The sequence below is a fragment of the Mandrillus leucophaeus genome, unplaced genomic scaffold (assembly GCF_000951045.1).
Source record: "Mandrillus leucophaeus isolate KB7577 unplaced genomic scaffold, Mleu.le_1.0 Scaffold1034, whole genome shotgun sequence".
Taxonomy (NCBI): Eukaryota; Metazoa; Chordata; class Mammalia; order Primates; family Cercopithecidae; genus Mandrillus; species Mandrillus leucophaeus.
This window is the reverse complement of record NW_012098477.1, coordinates 124,619-139,878: the sequence shown is the minus strand read 5'-3', so window position 1 is coordinate 139,878 and position 15,260 is coordinate 124,619. Positions and strand designations below refer to the sequence as shown.

The following is a 15,260-nucleotide window of genomic DNA, read 5'->3' as shown; positions in this document are numbered from 1 at the left end:
TTTTGTTGTTAGCTCCTTTGTTATAAATGTAACTAAGTCTAACTCACCTTAGACCATTGCCTTTAATGCTTGTTTTGTCATACTTTGTGGAAATAAAAAAGATTTCCAGCTAGCCTTTTCACACAAATATTTATGTCCCGGTCCTCTAATTGACAGTTACCCATAGCACTCAACGTTGTGATCACCTGCAGCCAAGACACCGATTTTCTGCTCCTACAGCCTGGCAACCTTGTAATAAATGGGACTACATCCTTTAAACTACTCAAGAGCAAAGTTATACTTCCACAAAAAAGCTTTGTGCAGATCTAAAACCCTTCATCTACTTCACTAAAAGGGCTACCCCTTCTAACTGGCAGCCTTATCAATGTAACCCTGTCCTTCTCTTTATCACCACCTCCACCTTAACTAACTCTAGACCTGCCGTTAGTCGCTTCTATGGTACGGGGATTAACATAAATGAAAAAGACCCCCTAGGTATTTTTTAAATAAGCATGATTCCCCCATCTTCCCCTTCTTCAGTAGGCTCTGTTCTAGATCCCACAACGGTTGCTCCTATATCTAATAATAAAACTAGGGTATCTGTTGTAAAAATAAGAGATCTAAGACAGACTTTAGTCATCAAGACAATATATCAAGATGCAAATGCCTGGCTGGAATGAATTAAATATTCTGTTTGCACTTTAAACAAAAATGATTATTACGCCTGTATGCATGGAAGGCCAGAGGTTCAGATTACCCCCTTTCTACTCGGATCGTCTCCTCTTCGATCAGAAATGGACTGTATGGTGGCTGTCTTGCAAAATCCCATGGCTTAGGCTAATCCATCATGCCGAGCTCTCTATCTGCTATTTCCTGAAATTCAACACCCTGGGGGTCCGTCCCCGAGGGCAGTCTGGCTTCCACCTCTGAATGCCAGGTTTATTAGTTGCCTCTCATGGCAAGAAGAAAATCTGGTGTTCCTTAGAAGCATAAAAGGATGCAAGGAGCACAAGCCTTTCCAAGAGCTTGTCCATCAGTCCACACTTAGCCATCCCCAAGCAAATGTATGGTGGTATTATAGAGGACCTTTCTCTAGACACTCTGCCAAATAATTGGAGCAGTACTTATGCTCTAATCAATTGGCTATCCCCTTCACCCTGGTATTTCACCAGTCTAAAATAAAAAAAGTAAAAACAAGACACGGCAGGCCAAAGGAAACTCCTCATGAGTCCTTTAATCCTTAGGTTTACATAATGCTATTAAGGTCCTATGAGAAGTGCCAAATAAGTGTAAAGCACAAAATCAAATAGCTGCAGAATTTAAATCCACGTTGTTCTGGTAAGTAACTATAAATTTTTTTAAAAAGTAGACTAAATAAACTGTATCTATGACGATCAGCAACGATTCATAAATTACACTGAGGACGCCATCAAAGAGAAAGCTAAGCAATTAGGACCTATCAGCCAGATGGCCTAGAAAAATAAAATAGCTTTAAATATAATATTAGCAAAATAAGAAGATATTTGGGTCATAATTAAAACTCAATGTTATACCTTTGTTCCTAAAAATACTGCCCCGATAAAACTATAACAAAAGTGTTACAAGGATTAACAGCCCTATCCAATAAACTTGCCAACAATTCTAAAATAAATAACCCTTTTTCTAAAATAATAAAACATTGGTTCAGTGGATAAAAAATTTTTTAACTTCAATTCTCACCTTGTTCGCTCTTGTTATTGGTGTACTTATTCTTGTAGGGTGTTACATTATTCACTGCCTTCGAAACTTTACACAAAAACTTATCTCTGCTGCTCTTACAGAGGCAGCTCCTAACTCTCCTCTACCCTATTCTGAAAAATGACTTCTCTTAAAAGGACAAACAAAACAATTAAGTCAAAACATATTAAACAAGTTTAAAGAAGAATTATGAAATAAAAAGAGGGGAAATTATAAAAAAGTAGAGGTTCCTCCTCAAAAACTTTCCTCCTCATCTAATTAGAAATAAATAGTAACTTCTCTTAAAGGCAAAATGTATTCAAAGACCTGTGCTAACATTCTTAAATATCTACTAGCTGTAATAAAAAAATCAATGTACTTGATGTTCTTAGCTCCCACAATTTAGCCTAAATATTTGACCTAACATGCTTACACTGATCCAAACAAGCATTAGGTCATAGCCTGTTCCTCTTCCTTATTTAAAGGCGCTTTTACCTTTCTCAACATTCCACAAGTTACTTCCACCTTCCTTTGTTCTCCTCTGCCTTTGCCTCTTTTAAAAAGTTCTAAGTTGCTAGCCAGCTGGGACAAATACAGAATGTGAGGTCCCGTTCCAGCCAATGGAAACGGAACGCTGCAGTAGGGTGGATGCCTCAGGTTATAAATGACCTTGTCTCCTTTGTTTGGTATACTCTTGTGGCAAAACTGCTGGCTAGTGTACCCTTTCTACAAAAACTATAAAAATGGCCTTGTTGAAAAAATTAAATTTATATTCAAATACTATTTCCTTACGGCACCGGGGAACAAGCATTTCAAATACAAACAATCCCATCAAAAAGTGGACTAAGGACGTGAATATTCAATTCTCAAAAGAATATATGTAAATAGCCAACAAGGTAAAGAAAAACGCTCAATATCACTAATGATCAGGGAAATGCAAATCAAAACCACAAAATGATGCCACATTACTCCTGCAAGAATGACCATAATCAAAAAAATTGTTAAAATAGACGCTGGCATGGATGTGGTGAAAAGGGAACACTTCTACACTGCTGGTGGGAATGTAAACTAGTAGAACCACTGTAGTAAACAGTGTACAGATTCCTTAAAGAACTGAAAAGCTGGCCGGGCGCGGTGGCTCAAGCCTGTAATCCCAGCACTTTGGGAGGCCGAGACGGGCGGATCACGAGGTCAGGAGATCGGGACCATCCTGGCTAACACGGTGAAACTCCCCGTCTCTACTAAAAAATACAAAAAACTAGCCGGGCGGGGTGGCGGGCGCCTGTAGTAGTCCCAGTTACTCCGGAGGCTGAGGCAGGAGAATGGCGTAAACCCGGGAGGCGGAGCTTGCAGTGAGCCAAGATCGCGCCACTGCACTCCAGCCTGGGCGACAGAGCGAGACTCCATCTCAAAAACAAACAAAAAAAAACCCAAAAACAACAACAACAACAACAACAAAAAAACTGAAAAGCAGATCTACCATTTGATCCAGCAATCCCACTACTGGGTATCTACTCAGAGGAAAAGAAGTCATTATACAAAAAAAGATCATTGCATATGCATGTTTACAGCAGCACAATTCACAATTGCAAAAATATGGAACCAGTCCAAATGCCCATCAAAACAAATGGATAAAGAAATGGGGTATGTATACACCGTGGAATACTATTACTCATCCACAAAAAGGAACAAACTAATGGCATTCACAGCAACCTGGATGGAATTGGAGACCATTATTCTAAGTGAAGTAAGTCAGGAATGGAAAACCACACATTGTATGTTCTCACTCGTAAGTGGGAGGTAAGCTATGAGAACACAAAGACATAAGAATGATACAGTGGATTTTGGGGAATCAAGGGAAAGAGTGGGAGGGGGGTGAGGGATAAAACACTACACACTGGGTACAGTGTACACTGCCTGGACGATGGGTGTATCAAAATGTCACAAATCACCACTAAAGAACTTATTCCTATAACGAAGCACCACCTGTTTCTCAAAAACCGACTGAAATAAATAATTAAAAACATTCAAAATGGCAACAGTGTAAAATCATGTACTGTAAGGAAACTTAACAGGTTAATATTTGAATTCAAATTAACAAATTAGAGAGCCTCCTTTGTATACAACTTTGTCAGTGGGACATAATTTTGATCACTGCAAATAATTTTAATTTTCAGACTAGGTATTTTTATGGATCACTAAATACACACATATGTGTATTTTAATGTTACAAACTAGAAAGTATCACACACACACACACACATACACACACACGACGTTTTCGAATTCACAAATGGAGAACATGTAATTTTAAATCCCAACCCTACAATCACTTAAAAGTTTATATAAAATTCAGAGTTTAATTTCTTCAATAAAGTTCAGCTTTTCTTTCTTTTTAAAAATGTATCCTTCCTATCATATCATTCCATCCAGAAAAAAAATAATTTAAAAAAGTAAATGTGAGTACAAGGAGAACATCTGTTTTCTCATGCCTCCTGCTGAACTCTGTAAAAAAACCTACAAATTTGTTATTACCAAAACTTAAAGCAAATCATTTCCACTTTGGAAAACTAATATTTGCCTATTTAATTCTTACCTGGATAAAACTATGCATTTCTGAAATCAGTTTTGACATCTGGTTCTTTTTTCTAAGTCGAAAGCAGTAAAGTTGGAGCTTATCTCCTTCTTCACAGGGGATATTGTGACATTGTCCTGTCCCCACTACATCCATTTTTCCTCTGTCATCCTGAATTTCATAGATTGTGGTCTTCTGATTTACTGTTTTCTGTAACAAAATTAATATTCTGTTCCTGAGAATGTAATTAATAACAACCACATATGGGCTAAAGTCCCTTGTAAGAGAGTTAAACAAGATGCAGGACAGCAACTCCTAGTACAGATACGCATATATCTTAGGCCAGATCTTTGCAGAGAGCCCTCCCTCAATATCCTTTTTGTTTAAGTCTTTCCTATCTGAGGTATTTCTATGAGAGTTCTAGAACAATGAGTTTTCTTCCAAATTTCTACTGCTTTCACCTCCAGGGCAGCTATGCTTCCCATAGCACCTTGATACCGAGGAAGCTGAAATCTCTGATAGCCTTTTTAGGTCCCTGGCCCTATGCAAAAAGAATGGATATCTGCTACAACTATTTATTCAGTGAATGACGAGGAATCTGTAAGAAAAAGCAAGCTTTTAGTAACTCTCTAATTACTTTTTCTACCTTCTGCATTTACTGAGTCTCTTTCAATATTTGTACCCCCTCCTGAAACCAAGTCCTTGAGCTCAAACATTCCAGCTTTTCGCTATTACTCATCATTCTAGAATTGGGTTTATAAGAATCATCTTTTTAAGAGTGTGTACATAGGCCGGGCGCAGTGGCTCATGCCTGTAATCCTAGCACTTTGGGAGGCCAAGGCAGGCAGATCACAGGGTCAGGAGACCGAGACCATCCTGGCTAACATGGTGAAACCTCGTCTCTACTAAAAATACAAAAAAGTAGCCAGGCGTAGTGGCACACACCTATAGTCCCAGCTACTCAGGAGGCTGAAGCAGGAGAATAGCTTGAATCCAGGAGGCGAAGGTTGCAGTGAGCCGAGATCGCGCCACTGCACTACAACCTGGGCGACAGAGCGAGACTCCGTCTCAAAAAATGAACAAAAAGAGTATGTACAGAAAGTAATGCAGGTTAAATGGCTTGTTCTAGGAAACAAATATAATGGATAGTGAATATTGATCAGATAAGAAATTGCTTGAATCAATAGCAGAGGATAGATGCTTTTTTTGGGGGGTTGAATGTCTCATGCTAACTAGTTTCATGAATTTGGACTGGAACATATCAGGAAAAGCACTCTGTGCTCTATTTTTTTGGTTACTTATATATAAATGACAAATTTAGATTACCTGATTTTCCAAGTATCATCCAAATTCATATTTCCCAATTGTTCCATTTCATTTGGTCAGAACATTGTCCTACCTACTTTCTGCATTTGTTTTCCAGCCATGAGTAGTCAATTTATTTCTTATTCTGACTGTCACAACCAGAACTCAAGCCTCAGAGGACAATACTTCATTCAAAATAAAAACAATGTGATTTTTACAACAGTAGAAATAACAACCAAAGGGATAAACTTAGTGTTACATGTGTATGGATGTAGACCTCACACTGTCCTTGATCACTTAGCATAGATAATAACAACTGATAAAGTCTTAAGGTTTCTCAGTGAACATTACCGTAAAGACCTAAGTTTAATGTTCTGGGATGGAGAACATGGGAAAGAAACATTAACAGGTCCCCTAATCCCAGTCTTATCTTCAGAGAAGTTTTTATCCACCTACCATTAGTCTTCAGAGTCCTGGATTCCAATATCCAGTTTATAGGCAAAGCTTCATCTCACACATCAAGGCTTTTAATTTTAGGTGTTGGTGGAAAAATGAAACAAAAAAATTTTGAGGACTTACCTTATGTAGCATAAATATCCCATATACAATATTTCCTGAAGCTTGTTTGTGAAGAATATCAGTCTTCAGAGTTTCCTTTGCTCTGTTGATGATTTTATTTGGAACCTCAAACATTTGGTTAGGACCAGCTTCAGATACAGAAGATTCTTCGTTGACCTCTAGGAGACTATCATATTCCAAATAATCTGATATGACGATGATTTTCTTTCCATTGAATTTCTCCTTCAAGTTGGTGTTTAAAACCTTCACATGGAAGAACTGTGTCTGTGTAGCCACTGTAGCATGAAACATTGTTTTTTTCTCCATTTCTGGGGTCTCGTATTCAAATGGCTTCGTTGTACTCAGTACCTTCACTATCACTGGGCCCTTTTGGAGAATATTTTTTCTGGGAGTTACCGGACATTTGGCCACTGTTTTCGGGTTCTGCGTATGATAGCACAGGAGAACAAAGAAAAATGTCTGATTGAGAAATACAGAACTGCTATTCAGTGACCTCAGTATAACATAGGGCCCCAAAACTTGCACGGATGTTTAGAGCTGGAGTCAGGATAGACAGGGATTGCTAGCCAGGGCAGAAGATACCTTAAACTGGTATAATAGCAAGAGGAAGTAATAGAGGAGACCATATAGTGAAAAGATGACCTTTCTCTAAACAGAATCATCCTTAAGAAATAAAGCATAAGAGCAACATAAGACCAGTGGATACTGAAAGCCAGTGTCATGAAGTAACTTAAAATAAATTTTAGGGCCAGGCGCGGTGGCTCATACCTATAATCCCAGCACTTTGGAAGGCCGAGGCGGGTGGATCACCTGAGTTCAGGAGTTCGAGACCAGCCTGGCCAAAATGGTGAAACCGTGGCTCTACTAAAAGTACAAAAATTAGCCAGGTGTGGCGGCAGGCGCTTGTAATCCCAGCAACCCGGGAGGTAGAGGCTGCAGGGAGCCGAGATCGTGCCACAGCACTTCAGCCTGGGTGACAGAGCGAGACTCTGTCTCAACAACAACAGTAAATAGATAAATAATACATTTTAGAATGAAATAATTTCTTATACTATTTCTCTTACCAGCTTAAAGTGCCAGAGCCTAAAAATAGACAAAGTTAAATGACACTTAAAATGAAAAATGGTGCCCACCACAAACTACAGACATGAAGAGTGTTCAGTTATCACCAGTGTAGACAGGGCAATTTTAAGAGCACATCTCGTAGTGTTTCTACCCAAGATTCAGTTAGCTTACAGCGGGTGAGAACACATGTGCGATCAACCCCTCAGAATGCCATCATCTCTGTAGGCTCAGACTGGAGACGCTCTGCGGAGTGTCATTCCCACTACCATCGCCTTTCTCAGTGTCAGGGCTCTAGCAGGTAGCATGCTAACAGAAACCTGGGGCTCAGAGTGGGTTTTCTTTAACGTATTTTCTCTTTAACATCTCAGTCTCCTTGAATTGCAATAGAACACTTTTAATGCAGGGGGCTTGTTTATAAGAAAAAGTGCTGAAGGTATGGATAACCTCATTCACAAACTAACAGGTGCTGGAGAGGTCTGACATGGAATACAGTAGACAACGAGCCCACAGCTGACAGTTCTGTACTCCACAGCTCTCTCTCCCTTCCCCAAACAACACAGAACAGAAAACTTCCTGCAGTCAGAGATAATGTCAAGTTCATCAAGTATACCTGTGGAAGCAAAAGATCAAAATGTAGTGTTTTCTCAATACGTACATTTGATTAACTAGCAAATTATCAATGCAATTTTTCAGTAACAGATGAAATCAGTCCTTTACTTTGGGTTGAAAAAAACAAAGCGAGACGGGACCAGGGAGAGTGTACCTCAGCTGAGGAAGTGTTGGGTGGAGCTGATGATGAGGTCTTGGGAGGTGGGGAAAGGCCAACGGCTGCGGACAAACCGGCTCCTGCAGGACAGGGAGGCTGAGTCTGCTCCTCGGACATCTTACTCCCTTTCGTTCCAGCCTTCTCTTTGGTTGGTTTTTTTCTTTTCTGCAAGTGGTTTGATTTTTCTGTTATTCGTTTTCAGTGCCAATTGAAGTAGAGCACATTTTCGTTATTGGATAGTCGTTTTATTATTCCTAAGAAGATGTTTCTTAGAAACTTGAGAGCTTGCTGCCCATCTCTGGTCAGTTGTAAGAGGTGGGCATAGATGGTTTCATTAAACGAAGAAAGCGGAGAATGTTATACACATTATTTCTCTAATTATTTCTGTTATGGGATGTGCTGACTTGGGATTAGAAAAACTAGGTTTTTATACACATGGACGAAGTATTTACTTACCTGACTGTCATGTTGACACTCCACTCTACTAGAATGAAGGTACTACATTTATGTTATATATATTTACATTATGTTTACTCATGTGTTTGGCTCGTTGCTTTGATCATCAAAAAGATGTTAAGTTATCATACAATACGGTAAATCTGAAACTTGATGGGAAGCATGAAGAAATAACTGCCTGCTGGAGAAGTTGAGTGGAAGAGCCGTAGCAGAGCTTCCTCTGTGGGACTTGAAGCCTGCTCCTCTTCCTGAAGCTTACCTGAGCTCCAGGAGTTGCCTCTGCTCCTTCAGTGTTGACAGTGCCGCTTGTGGAGGGTGCAGGTGAAGCAGGATCGACTTCCTTCTTCCTCTTTCTTGATGGGGCTAGTTGTTTTGCTGGAATAGATTCAATTTTATTCACAACCAATGCAGACAAAAAGAAGACATATAAACGATCTCCGACAGCTGAAGCAGTTTCAATACAATTTGTTCTCCGTTCCTGCTTGAGGGTTCAGCTGTGCTTCAGTCTACCTCTACTGCATTAGCCCAGCCTGGCCTCAAGGAGGCCAGCAGTCACAAGACAGGCACAGGCACTGACTCATGTTCCTCAGCACTTTCCTCACTCCCCCGCTGTGCACTGAGCACATGCTTCCTGTTCTCTGAACTCCATGTGCTTCAGTCAACCCTTTCACAGTGTGGTTCTCCTATTATTTCCTTTTAAAAACAAATGTTTTCATGACACAGACTGATCACATTCCCCAGGTAAGCTATTTAAATTATAGAAACCAGCCAAAGGTTTCCATGAGGTAGGATATACTGATTTTGAACTTACACTTTTTTAAATCCTTTTTTTTTAACTTGATATAACAAGAGGGGAGATCAGACTTCTGAAAGGCAGGCTCACATTTAAGTGCTGCATTTTTTTAAATTATAAAGGGTTAAATAGTCTCAATAGAACAGATACATTAATTGACTAAATGTACATATTTTGAATTTAAACAACAATTTTTATGATTTTATTATTATATGAGCTTTCTAATGTACTGGAAGTCTCAGTCCCCCTTCAACTCCCTCTCACTTTTGTTCTTTCACTGATCCCAAATAGACGCTCTGAAATCCATCAATCCACAACAGTAATGGAATGCCCTAAGTTGTCAACTGGTTGGCCTCTGAAGTACCCACATTGTCTCAGCAGTTGAGTCACAAATTGGGGAAAACACATCTCAAGTATGGCTGAGGTGGGGGTCTAATCAAGGTTGGGGAGGGTTTGGGGATGGTTGCAGGGAGTGGGTGTTCCCTCTTCCCAATTACCTTTTAACTTTTCTTTTTTAAGAGTTTCGGCCAGGTCTTCAAGTGTTGGTATATCTTTGAAAATTTGTATTAGTTTGCCCAAACCAGCATCACCTCGGAACTTTTCTTCCATCAAGTCGGCAATCTGAATTTTGTCATACTCTTCTCTCATTTTTACATTAAGTTTTAAATCCTTGCTCAGTAAAGACTTAACCATTCTAAAATGATAATCATTGATGACCTCTAATCCTTTCAGTAGAACAATGTTCTTGTATTTTTTTTCCATCTTTACAGATATAAGTGAGCCTACAAGAGAAAATGGTATACAGTGTTACACGTGTATAAGACAATTTAAAAGATGACGTATGACTATGTGAGTCAGTGGCCCATATGAAAGAGTTGTTCATGAATATGTGTGATAAAGAGGGACTTAATGACCAAATGTGTTACTGTAGAAATTGAGTGAAGAACTGCTGCGTTAGGAATGTCTAAGAAATTCAATTCTTCCCTTTGAATGAGAATAGTTGAGTTGGGTCCAGTTGTTAGAGGGAGGTCTGAGAACAAGCAATTGTCTCAGTGTTTAGTGTGTGAGCTCTGCAGTGTCAAAGCCCTTGGTTCCTCTTCTTATCCTTTACTAGGGCTGGAGCCTATTCCCCAGATCCCGCCTGTTGTTTCTTAAATCTTCCCACACCCAGTATGACTGGAGTGGCCTAGGTGTAAATGGGCTGCAGCTTCCCACCTTATATGAATAACCTTCTGCTACAGCGCTACAGTTGCATGCTGGGGCACCGACACTATTCTCCTTGACTCTTCCCTAGTTGGCTGTCATTAGCATCCTCCCTTCTTTGGTGCTAGACCATGGCTTCTGTTCTCTGTACCCATAAAACCATCACTTTGCTGAAAATCCGCATGCTTTCTAGTGCAGCATCACAGTATTTATTCACTGAAATTATTTTATTGGTTGTTGTATTGTTCTTATTTCAGACTTGATTTGTCTAATTATTTCTTTTTGCATAACCAGTTTTCTCTCGATAAGCCACATTTATATTCCACTGAAATCCTTCAATATTTCTCCTTTTTCTTTCCAAAAATTCCTTGCTTCCTATACTCTCTCAGAAAATGTTGAAGAAGCTGCATCTTTTTTGCTCCTAGTACTTTTGTATTCCTTGTAGCTATGCTTCACAAAGATGCCAGACACCTTGTGTCTTCATGCCTCATGACTTTTCTAGTTCCTTCTTATTGCCTAGAAAGCCATTCCCACATTTCTTTCTTTGACTACTTCCCATACAACCTTAAGACTCAACTGAGGCTTTGTCTCCTGGTAGATTTTTCAGAGTCCCCTTACGGACAGAGTGTCACTCCTCTTGACCTCTTAACACCTGTATATTTCCATGATGACAGTGCAAGATATGGATTCCAAAAATTTTTAATTAATGAATTTTTTTAAGTTTGGGAATGATGTCTTTGTGTATCTTTTGTATAACCAAGATATTTAAATTTCAGGGGCTATTAATTGGGCCAGGCGTGGTGGCTCACACCTGTAATCCCAGCATGCTGGAAGGCCAAGGCAGTCGGATCAGGAGGTCCGGAGATCAAGAGCATCCTGGCTAACATCGTGAGACCTCATTTCCACTGAAAATACAAAAAATTAGCCAGGTGTGGTGGCACACGCCTGCAGTCCCAGCTACTCAGGAGGCTGAGGCAGGAGAATCGCCTGAACCCAAGAGATGGAGGTTGCAGTGAGCGGAGATCGTGCCACTGCCCTCCAGCCTGGGTGACAGAGCGAGATTCCATCAAAAAAAAAATTGCTTCATTCTTATGAGAACAGGAGGATCCTTGGATTGAAAAGGTCCAGAGAATGAAGGTAAAATCTATACAAAAACACATTATAGTGAAACTGAAGAATATAATAAACAAAACTACTCTGTATAGATCACCTACAAAGATTCAAGAATCAAATTGAAAGTGAATCGCTATATCAAAACTGTCCGAAGCAGGACAATGGAATCGTTTTTATATAATACTGGTCCAAAGTTCCATATCAATTGCAAAACCAAAAAAAAAAAATTTTCAGTGGAAAGTTTTGACTTATTTTGTGAGTGTGCTAGAAACAGTAAGTTCCTCTTCAAACTTTCCTGTTCTTTCTTGTTCTATAAACAACCCTTTCCTCCTTTGCCACGCCCCAGACATGCCTTCCCGCCTAATTGTTAAGGCACAGTCTCTTCCTTCCTGCCTAATTAGCCCTGTACAATTTAAAGCAGTAGCCAATCTGGTCAGCTTAGACTGTGCGTTGTGACTGACGCAGGCAGCACCCTTCTGTAGAAGCAAATATGCTTTGCTGAGAAATTTCCTGTTTAAGTGCTGGTTTTTCTTTGTGGCACCGAGCACATGTTTCTAAACAAGTGTGACAGCACAATTTATTTGCAAAATAAAACCAGATTTGGGATGACAGTAGGCTATGTATAATCTTTATTTCACTTAAATGTGAACGTTCACATGTTTTGTTTTGCAGTATTAGTGTTTGATTTTGGAGTAATTATTTATATCCCAGTGGAGTTTCCAGTAAGACAGTATTTAGAATATATACACTAAATAGCCTTTCTGAAGCCTCCAGATTCTTAATTTCAAAATCTATCTAGCTCCACTGCACAGAAGAGGTGCTTTCATCTTGTCTTAAGGGAAAATATAATTTTACATTTAGAGTTTTAATTTAGGCACAATGATATTTAAATAGAAGAGTCTCAAAAATTATTTTGTGATACTCAGGGCCGCGGTCTTTTTGCAAGACAAAGACTCATGCCACAAGAAAACATCTATTGAAAATAATATTTAATAAGAAAACAATGAATAAAATTAAAAATGCTGCCAGCCAAAAGATAAGAAGAGTGAAAAATAAACTTTTTTAGGTGCTCCTAATGCCTTAAAAAGAAAGCCCTGATCAAAGAGAAGAGAAACAGAAATTATAACAGCATGGTAAAGGGAGGGAAGAAAAAGAAGCATGACAATACACTAAAGCAATTGTCTTAGATAGTGAGATGATATAAATTTGTCATAAATTGAAGAAAAGATTGCAGATTGTTAATTACCAGCATATACCTAAAAGGTCTGACCTGTTAATTGACAACTTTCATCAAATTTGATTTAAGAAATCTACATACATGTTCTTAACAAAAAGTGAAAAAAATTGTTAAAAATTGTCTTGCAAAGAATAACTAAAGAAAGCCAGTTTATCTATGTTTGTGTAACTTTAAATATACCTTAAGCCCCAAAGTAACTTCAGATACCACACAATGATAAAAGGTTCAATTCCTAGGAAATTATAACAGTTTTGGTTATGAATTTATCTAATTATATTATTTATTATTTTATAGTGCTTCGTGGTACTATAATTAGTATATATTTCTCTTCATATACACACATGCACAGACATCACTACACACACATATATTTATATGTATGTACTTGTTTGTCTACATGATTCCATATACATATATTTGTGTGTGAATGTATATTATATGTACACATACATATGTGATTGTGAGAGCACTACAAGGAAAAAAAACAGTTTTTTTTTTTGAGACAGTTTTTTTTTTCTTGCTCACTTGCCCAGGCTAGAGTGTAGTGGCACAATCTCGGCTCGCTGTAACCTCTGCCTCCCGGTTCAAGCGATTCTACTGCCTCAGTCTCCTGAGTAGCTGGGATTACAGGCACGCACGACCATACCCAGCTTATTTTTGTATTTTTAATAGAGATGGGGTTTCGCCAGGCTGGCCAGGCTGGTCTGGAACCTCTGACACCTCAAGTGATCAGCTCGCCTTGGTCTCCCAAAGTACTGGGATTGCAGGCATGAACCTCTGTGCCCGGCCGAAAAAGCAAACTTTATAATAGGAGATTTCAGTTTATGTTTCAATTACTAAACGAACAAGGTAAAAAAATCTGTAATGATATAATACATTTGAACAACGCAATTAATAAACTTAACATTTATCTAATAAAATTCTGAAATCAACATTTAAAAATCTCACATTCCATTTAAGCACACGTGAAATATTGTACCAGGCTATAGAAAACATCTTTTAAAAATTTGAAAAGTAAGCAATAGTAACCTTTTCCTAATTGACTTCCCTTCCACTCCCCTATACCCTGCCACAAGGAAAAAAAAATCATTAACTTTCAGGAGGGCAGAGAGTAATTCCAAAATGACTGAAATTCTGCCCCTAGCAGCCGCTGTAGAATGGAGCTAAAGTAAAAGATCAACATATTTATGAAAATATTAAGACACCATGTACCATGAATAACTGTGTTTGTGAAAGTTAAAAAAATTTTCTACTCTATGTGTACATTTGTTCTCATGTTTTGTAAAATTGACATGATGTCATATAATACACTTCTATGTTCAGATGTGTTTTTTACTTAATATTCTTTCATGATACTTTTTTCACATCACTATCTTGAGAACCCACCACAGCTACCGAGTTTCCAATGCTTCTTCCAGCCAAAATAACCAAAGCCCTCTTCTAAGTACCAACTTATGCCAATACACACTCAGAGAATTAGTTTTAAAATCTGCAGTGGTCAAAATGCATTTTCTCTTGTTCAGTCCTCAGTTGTGGTGGAATAAAAGAATCCTGTTATCTTCCTAAGTAAATGAAGGATTCATATCAAGCAACTCGGCAACTTTTCTGAATACCCAGCCCTACTCCCATCACCCCATGACCCTGAATAACGAATACTGATTGTCCCCTTGAGATTTTGGGGACTTCAAGGAAGGAACAAGATCATATTTACAAAATCAGCAACAGTACTCACCTCACTGGAAATTTTTTCAACACTAGTCCAGATGTTGAGATCTTCAGCAATGCAGAAAACAATGATTATTTTGTGTGAGGGGGGAGATAAATCAGTAAAGTTCCCAGAAACGGAACTGCAGGATGTTGTAATCTTCAGAAATGCCAAGAAAATGAAGTATGTGCAAAGATAACAAGGAAAAAAGGCCTTGGTTGAGTCAGTTAGCTGACTAGTCCTGGCTTGCTCCTATTCTGTTATTGCCCCAGAGAGAATGGAGTAGGAGCAATGTGGAGACTCCTCCCACCAGTGTTTTTAGCTTTCGTTTCTGCTAGTCAGAGAAAATGAACAGTTTCCTGCTGGCAAGGGCTAGAGGGTGTGGTGAGGGGAAGTGGGGGATGAGAAATTACTTTAATGGGTCCAGTGAACATTTTTCGGGTGATGTGTACACTAAAATCTCTGACTTCCCCAATATGCCATATGTCCATGTAACGAAATTACACTTGTACCTCATAAATGTATATCAATACAAATAAATTATTTTTTTTTCCACAAAATTAAATAGCTGAAAGGAATTCCAATATTAGAACTTTCTTACCCAGCAGGCTTACATGTGGGTCATTAGAGACCTATATTGTCTTAAATGATGCTCAAATATAAGAGAAGCAAGGTGGCTTCTTCTCCCTCCTTTCCTGTGCACAGAGTGGCAGTGGCAGGAGGAGATCTTGGTAGGAGCATCTATTGCTACTAATACTTTACTGCATC

General features: G+C 38.8%; 1 protein-coding gene across 1 annotated transcript in view; it reads right to left on the bottom strand.

Moving 5' to 3' along the window:
• IFI16 (interferon, gamma-inducible protein 16) overlaps positions 1–14,780 on the bottom strand; it is a 41,915-nt gene extending 27,135 nt beyond the window's left edge. Inside the window, exons 1-6 of the mRNA XM_011978622.1 lie at positions 14,520–14,780; positions 9,732–10,016; positions 8,701–8,816; positions 7,983–8,150; positions 6,155–6,577; positions 4,292–4,480 (exon numbers count right to left, since the gene is read on the bottom strand). Coding sequence (XP_011834012.1) covers positions 4,292–4,480; positions 6,155–6,577; positions 7,983–8,150; positions 8,701–8,816; positions 9,732–9,996 — 1,161 coding nt within the window. The 5' untranslated portion in view covers positions 9,997–10,016; positions 14,520–14,780. The remainder of the gene's footprint in view (positions 1–4,291; positions 4,481–6,154; positions 6,578–7,982; positions 8,151–8,700; positions 8,817–9,731; positions 10,017–14,519) is intronic.
• Positions 14,781–15,260: the final 480 nt, after the last annotated feature.